Source organism: Nematolebias whitei, chromosome 16 (genome assembly GCF_014905685.2).
Source record: "Nematolebias whitei isolate Nwh7 chromosome 16, NemWhi1, whole genome shotgun sequence".
Lineage (NCBI taxonomy): Eukaryota > Metazoa > Chordata > Actinopteri > Cyprinodontiformes > Rivulidae > Nematolebias > Nematolebias whitei.
The window spans coordinates 6,993,447-7,001,791 of NC_056513.1; the positions used below are offsets into that span (position 1 = coordinate 6,993,447).

Sequence of the window (8,345 nt, forward strand, 5' to 3'; positions counted from 1 at the left end):
ACATGTAGGTCCTTCATGATCTACAGCATGTAGGGCCTTCATGATCTGCAGCATGTAGATCCTTCATGATCTGCTGCAGACGACAGAACGTTCATCACATTTTCTCAGAATCAAGCAAACAGTGAAACAATAAACCACTTTATGCAACTGACCCGTCTAAGTATGGTTTTGGTTCTGAGCTCAGCATCCCCGCTTCTTTCACCTCCATTTTCTGAGTCAACAAAGCCAAGGTGAAGACAAAGATCAATATCTGGATTGGAGCCTCGTCTCTGCGCTGACTTTTGTTGCATCTGCAGATCGTTGCTCCCACAGAGCCGTTAGAGGTGCAGTTCAGACGTGCAGCCGGTCACAGCGCTGCCCTTTGTTTACAGTCGGTGCTGCAGGAGGACAAAGCTGCATGCAGAATGTAAATACTCTTTTATTGTTTCCATTTTAAAATCACTTCACAGCGTCTCAAAATAAACAGTGTAGAGGAGGTCTGAGCCAGCATGTGTAGGTGTTCTTATATGTTTCTGCCTTCAAACATATGCACACACCTCAGGCTTGTTTCCTCAATGGCTTACAGTTTCTGTTTTTGCACATTGTCATAAAGACTCCTTCTCTTCTGATGCTCTGTACTCCTGGAGCAAACAACAGTTTCTCTTGTTTGGGCCCATTATTTTACACTGTGGGCACTTTTCAGTGGTAACCAGCCAAGAAAGTTAGAGCACATGCAGTATTAATTAGGACAAAGTAAAAACAAAGACGTGCTTTAGGAGTTCAGGCAACAAAACAGAGGGCAATAAATGCTGCAGATAAAAGGCAAATAGGAAAATCAAAGTTTGGAGCAGCTCAGACGGGCGCATAGAGGATGGAGGGGGTAATCAGTGATTTTAGGGCTCGCTGATTGATTTCGGGCTCTGACACAAACGGCTACTGTTACTCAGCCGGAGCAGAATAAGGCAGGAGAAATAAACCCGAGGCTGATTACTCCCCTGAGGGCCCTTTCAGCACCAGTAGTCTGTTTTATACGAGGACTTGTTGCTGCACCGCTCCCTGCAGGAAACTGGAGAAAAGAGCTGAGTCAGCCGCCAAATGGTCCCCTGCACGGTCCAGCTCTCAGCCGTTTCACACGCCGAACACGCACACCGGTTCAGGAGATGAGTCACTCCTCGGTCCTCTCAGGCGAGTTAACGCCGACATGTAGCGACCTCCGCTCTGAGAGTTTGTCCTCGCCGATGAAGCTGCTCGGTCGGCCCGTTTTCACGCCGTTGGGTTACATAAAAACCAGCAGGGAGAGTACGAGCTGGCAGATTCTGCCGATTCCAGTCATCGTCCTCTGAGTTATGAAACCAAACATTTGCATTTTGTTGCCGGATTTGGTGAATAATTTTGTAAAAATCCAGTGAACATTCATACAAGATAAAATTACACTTTCAGGTTTTTATTTATTATGAACAATTATTGCTTTTTATTTCATTTATTTAGTTTTTGTATGAATAGAATTTCATAAATATTCTAAACTAAAGTCTAAAATGTCTTTAAAAATGTATAGAGAATTTAAAAGTTTAAAATTTTAGACTTTAAGGGCACGATGTTACTGAATTTGTTTATCCCCGCCATGTTTGTTTCTGTTGCGTTAACAAAATATCTCATCACCCAGGAACAGATGGCAAAGTTTGAAAAAGCATCAGTTAGCTCGGAGAATATGTGTTGTTAACGACTCTCAGCTACTACCACGTCATATCTGTAAAATTAACTGATCGAACGCCATTTCTGTGTTGGCTGTGGCAGCTGTCTAGATATTTTACTAACGATGAAGAGAGTTGACACCAAAAGTTATTGCTGATGTTTTAAACTTATAAATTGTGAAATAATTAGCGCTTAGATTATGTTGCGGGAATGACTCTCAGCTACTACCATATCAAAGTTTAGCTCAATATTTGCTAAATTCACCGAGTTATGGCCATTTTTGTGTTTTGTAAGGTCAGTGTCTGTGACAGCCATCTTGAACTAGATTGGTTCTGAAGGTTATCAATTATAGATGTAAACCCACAGATTAGTTTCCGAAAGTGTGATTGATATCTTTCCAAAAGTTCGTGAGATATTCTGCTAAAAGACAGACACAAAAACGCACGCGTAGACATGAGCAAAAACAGTATCGCCCGCCACTTGATGAGCACTAAATAATCTTAAGGGCTCTAAAGAGCAACTGCATATCTCATTTGCTGCATCTTTGTTTGGTCAAATGTTAATTTTGACAATTAAAACGAGCCTGAATGTTGGTAAGCAGTATTTTTTATTCCTTGTTAAGGTTCAACAGTCATAAATTAAACCTTATATGTTTGTCCCCCATAGGCGTCGCAACCATAATATGTGAAGGGGCCGTGTCCCCCCACATTCAAAAAACGTTCATTTGGACCCCCCCCCCCCCACCACCACTTTTACTATGAAACATTAATTAGTTCAGGCTGCACAGTTTCTCTTTCTTCGTGAACAAATCCATTCCACTCGATTAATAGGAGAATACTCAAACCACTAAAAGTCCACTCCAGGTTTTCCTGGTTACCTCCAACTCTCTCCTCCTGCCTTGGCAGAGAACGCTCACAGGTGGAGGAGGTGGAGACACCTCTGGAGGTTGCTCACCAGCTTAGCGAGCTTAGTGCTGGCAGTTGTTGACTGGGGGGTTGAGCATAAACATATACATGGTTAGGAGGATGCTTGAGAGAAGTAGAGCGCCACGTCTGTAGCATGTTAGCTTAGCAGTAACTGACGCTGTTGGACGCTGCAGATGTAAGAGACGCTGTGTGTTCAGGTGCATTGAAGTAGAAATGTCTTTAAAACCCCACACCTTATTGTCCTCGAGCTTCGTGAGAAACACGATTTAGATGAGTAGTGTTGAACACAAGTAAAAATGTCTAGTGGTGATGTTTATTTATTTCTCTATAAACACAAATCAAATGGTGGCGACCTGACGCTCTTTATTAAAGTGAATTAAAGTTAAAATGTCTTTAAAACCCACAGCTGAATTCACACAAACTTGGTGAGAAACGTGATTTAAATGGAATTCAAGTAAGGAAATCAAGATGAAATGTTGCTTTTTTTTTTGTACACTGGTGCACGCTCACACACACACACACACACACACATTACAGATGCTTCTGACGCCCATGGCCATTATGGTGTGAAGTGGGGAATTGGAAATACCGTCCGTTCGTCCGTCTTGTGGGCTGGATAAGTTGAAAAATAAGTGAGGTTCTGACTTCCATTTTGTATCTGTATGTAAGCTTTAATAAAGGCCTCTATTGAAAATTGGTTTGACACGTCAAAATCCAAGATGGACATTACCCAGTGTTTCCCTACCAATATCCAAGGAGGGCACCCCTGCCTACCAAATCCCTCCACTTCCGGACAGGAAACAAAGATTGCAGCAACTCAGCTCAGACTCCAAACTGCAAGCAACACAAACATAACTTTAAGCTAACCAACCCCCACCTCCCGCACGCAATCCAGACGTCGACAACTGCCACCACATATATATGTAAACTGACCACCCTGAAAACTATGCAGGAAACTCTGCTTTCTAGTTTTTATATTGCCTAAAAATCTAGATTCCTCAAATGATCGGGGTGTCCGAAGAATAATCTATGGTGGCCGATGCCACCATTGGCCACTCCCTGGCTCCTCCATAGCGCCTGTCATGGATAACGTTGCTCCTTCTTCCTGTCAGCATCTCGCCAAGAAAAAAGAAAACCTACCTCAGTTCTTCTCCACACTGTAGCTCCTACCAACTTGAATATCTTGCACTATAAACATTGAGGTTTAACTGCATTCCCTGTTCAATTCCAGTCCAGGAATCTTGAAAGCTACAAACACTCACTGTTCAAACCCCTCAGCGTTGGGGGACACCGGCATACCACTGGTTTAGTCCTAGATTTTTTTTTTTTTCTAGAAACAATATGAAATGTGCATATGAATAAGTATTTTTGCAGCATTTGGCATTGTGACTTTATTAAGGTCTAATTTTTCTCTGGTAAGATTGTTTACGGGATTCAAACACCTGCATGATAACTGACACCTGCTCTTAATAACGCAGTCAGTTTTTCACGGTTCGTATTTCTGCTAAAGGGCTTTTTTTATTTTCTGCTGCTGTATTTGCAGGAACAGGCATCGATGTTTTCCACCACTGTATGTTTTCATGTTGCACATTCATCAGTGGGTCCATTATATCTTTAGCACTGTGCTGTCAACCTGGAGTGCAACTCTATTATATCACTCTGGGATAATGGGAAAAGCCATTTAGGCAGCAGAAAGAGTCTCAGACTGAGTGAACTCGGCGTCGTTTGTTCAGCATCACATTACATCGCAGTGCATCGACTGGGAACATGAATCAACCCCTAACTCGTGCTAACCGAGAGGAAAAAGCCCCGGCGAGGCTCAGAGTTCAGCTTGCTGCAAGAAAAAGGAGCGGGAAGAAGAAGGCTGAGAAGAGAGCCGGGCACGAATGGTAAAAAGAGAAGCTGTGATAAGGTTTGATGTGAGTTGCATAACCCCATGAATTAAAAATGATGACCATGGAAGGAGAGCCTCAGTCTAGAGGGGGATTAAAGACTCACCACTGCCCTCTCCAGGACCTGCAGATGGAATCTCAAGATGTGGAACACAGGAGAAAAACTCAACCAAGGACCAAGTTGGTCTGCGTTTATTGCTACATAAATTGTGTATTTTTAAATCCGTGAAACATTTGTTGTAGAACAAAAGCTTAAAATAAAATGAAACCGCATCTAAATGTACTATAGAGTAGAACTACACATTTGTACTAGTTCTACCGTGTTCCCGCCTCTTTTTGGGGGAAATCCCTTTATTTGTACGTTTGCCAAAAAAAAGATTAAGTCAGAGCAAAGTGTTACTTTGAAGCTATTAAGTACTCCCAGTATCATGACGTGTCAGGCAAGCAGGGCTCCACCGTCACGTCAGTCTGCAGTGTCGTTTAGAAAAACTCAACTATCGTATACTTGGATCAATAAAACAACCCCACGTCCATAACTGTCGGGATAATTTTATGAAAATTCATACACATATGCGTTATCGCTAGTGTCTTACACCTTTCTTTAACTTAAGCTGCAATATCAAGGCCACAAATCAAGGTCAAAGTTAAAAACAAGGTTTTTGCTCGTCCGGATCAAAACTTCTGTTCTGCTCAAGATCATTTAACGAAACTTGATAACGTGTGTACTTGGACTGGACAGCGTGTCACGTAATCTTTCATTGACCCGCTTTAAGGTCAAAGGTTATTCAAGGTCTTTTCTTGTCCAGGCCATTGTTATAGATTGCTGTGTAATAGTTTGTTGATGGGCGTATAACGTGTCATATACGGTACTCTTGTTTTGGTATTTAGTTCTTTTGTTTTGATATTTTGGCTGTTGGTCATAAGTGGAAGGTAACAGTAAACTAAATAAACTATTAGGCAGCATTTTTTAATGCGGGTTAATCAGTAAGTCGAGAAGTGCACACGTATGAAACTAGGTTTATTAAAATGTTTAAACTAGGCCTGTCGCAATAAACAATTCAATTAATCGCATGATAAATGAAAATTGTCAATCTCATTTTTATTTATCGGCTTTATCATTTCTTCATGTCTCTCTCTTTCTACTGAAGACACTGGATGACAAAAGGCTCAACTCTGGTGCTCTTCACTGGCCCCTCCCCTTTTCTTTTCTCTTTAAAATCCGTTTTAACCGTCCCAAATTGCGTTTTTGGATCGTTAAAAGCAGCTAAGCTGAGAAGCTAAGCTACGAGCTAAGCTAACAGGTTGACCTCTGGAAAAAAACCTCCGTCTTGCCGAAGGTCCAAACATCACGGTTGAAACCCGTGCCTTCGTGTAAAAAGTTGTTTTTCTCTGCAAAAAGAAGCTGAGAACTTGTTTACTGATCTTTTAATTAAAAGCTTTGTGTGGAAAATGCTATGCTAAAGAGCTCAAACCACACAGAGCGTCCGCCATTTTGAGAACCGAAAAAAAGGAAAGAGATCATCAGCCCGTGTCACGTCAAGGGGCCTCCCTCCCATTTTCCATTAAGAGACACGCTGCTCGCTCCCTCACTATCCATCCTTCAGTTCAAACAGTCTTATACTGCCATCTGGTGGTCAATAAAGGTACTAAAAAATACAATTCTTAAATTTGGCAATAATTACTAATTATTGTCAAATTTCAAACAATATTATTGTTTATTGCAATAATTTCTGAGACAATTAATCACCCAGCAAAAATTTTTTTCGTGACAGGCCTCGTTTAAACTGTTAATAATTGATATACAGCTTTGATTTACATAAACATAATTTTGAGGCTCAATATACTTTTATAAAACAGTATATTAGACATGAGTGAGGGGAGTGGTGGCACAGAGGTTAGAAAAGTCGCTGGTTCGACTCCCTGGACTGACATCAAAATGTAGGTGAGAAAGGTGAAACACACACTTGCCTCTACCCTCGTTTGTCCCACTCTGGGCCCTTGAGCAAGGCCCTTAACCCCCACCATCTATCACCCCAGGCACCCTAGATGGCAGCTCTCTGCTCCACACAGAGTTCGCTGTGGTGACCCCTGAGGAAGGGAGCAGCTAAGGTCGTAACAATGAACTTCTGGATTACTTCTAGGTCTGTACAGTACATCGAACATTTATCCAAACTGCAGTATGAGGAGTCCAAATATTAAAAACATATATCACATAAACGGTTTGCAAAAAATAAAAAGTTAAACGTCCACAGCTGGCGAACCAAGAATGTCGGGACAATTGAATAATATAAAACCACACTTTTATTTTCTGCAGTGTGAACATGTTTTTACCATGATTGTCATATTAAAATTCCATATAACCATTACATTGATTTTTTTTTAATGCATTGCTTTACTTTAATTTCTAGGCATTTTCTTAATACTATATGCATGCACTCATTAATATAATCCTACGACATTTGTTTAATTTTTATCATATCACTAATACCTCCTTGTTTTTCAGTAATCGTCATTTTGTCACTTTTTTTAAAAAACTGGTATTATTGAATAAACAAGTGAGTAATTATTAAGATTCAACCTTTTGATTTGCGTCGACTTTAGAGGCTCTCACTCGGAGTATACGATATAATTCTAACGCTGTTCGTGTGTGTGTTGATTCTCTGCAGGCAGGCCTGGGACTTGGCCGTGGACATCTGCCTCTCTCAGCTGCCCACCATCATCGAAGAGGGCACCGCCTTCAGAGTAAGTCTGTGTGAGAAACAAACCGACGCTGAGGTGCGTTGAAAAACATGCACAGATCCTCGTAGCTGTGTTTTTGTAACGGAGGGTGTGGGGCTTACAGGACACGAAGGTTTCATGGGTGGATTCTGTCCACCTCTGGTGAAGTGCATCAGCACCCCAGGGGATAACGTTGTAAAACGCCCCTCAACGTGTGGGCGTCAAATAAAACAACCGTTTTTCCGTGCGCTTTCTTTATATTTACTGACGTGGCAGCAGACTGCGATGGAGACGCTGAGCTTATCGAGCCCGTGATCAGTTCATGAATCTCGATCAACGTGTTTTTGTGCTCGAGTAACCCGACAGAACTTTGAGCAGCAACATGTGCTCGGTTCTGCAAACTAATCAGGAAACTTTACCGCTTTGATCCGGACATTTTCTTCTTCTCTTCCGTCCACCTGGCCCACAGAGGTGAGCATCTTGTCCATCGTCCCTCCGGGAGCAGTTTTTCTTCTGCGCCGAGTCTGAAAACACTTAGCAGCACCGTAATGAAGCCTCTGAAGACTGCTGAAGAAGAGCTTTCTGCTCCTGTTTCAGGAGCTTTAATTCCATCTGTGCTTCAGTTATTCACCAGAACTTTGTCACGTGTAAATGTTGGTCTGCAGGAAACATCGTGTCCATCATAGACTTGGTGCATGTGCTGCTCTGGATACAGTGGTCCCTCTCTACTGCACAGTTCTTTTATCGCGGACTCGCTCTATCGCGGTTTTTCAAAATAAGATTGGGCATGACACACAACTGGCTGACTGATGGATGAGCCGCACGCTCGGCATATCATTTTTATTTAAAATAAATTATTTAGCACCTTCTGCACATTTGTGCAGCCCTTACTGCAGGATAAACTTCCTGCTGCAGCTGATCAGCTGTTCTCCATGCAGAACGGAGAAGTGGGCGTGGCCAAGAGCGCTTGCAGGTGGCAAAGAGCAGAGGAGGCAGGGAGCTGAAATCATGACATGCTGTGCTCTTTTAGAGTTTAGAAACATTGTTTAGAATATTGCAAGAGTGTGGAAAGGGTTTAAAACACCTTTGTGTATATATATATATATATATATATATATATATATATATATATATATAT

General features: G+C 41.8%; 1 protein-coding gene across 2 annotated transcripts in view; it reads left to right on the top strand.

Moving 5' to 3' along the window:
* Nucleotides 1-8,345, top strand: part of rptor (regulatory associated protein of MTOR, complex 1) — a 196,939-nt gene that overhangs the window by 109,116 nt on the left and 79,478 nt on the right. For both annotated transcript variants that reach the window (XM_037689604.1, XM_037689605.1), the window contains exon 10: nucleotides 7,156-7,231. In XM_037689604.1, coding sequence (XP_037545532.1) covers nucleotides 7,156-7,231 — 76 coding nt within the window. The remainder of the gene's footprint in view (nucleotides 1-7,155; nucleotides 7,232-8,345) is intronic.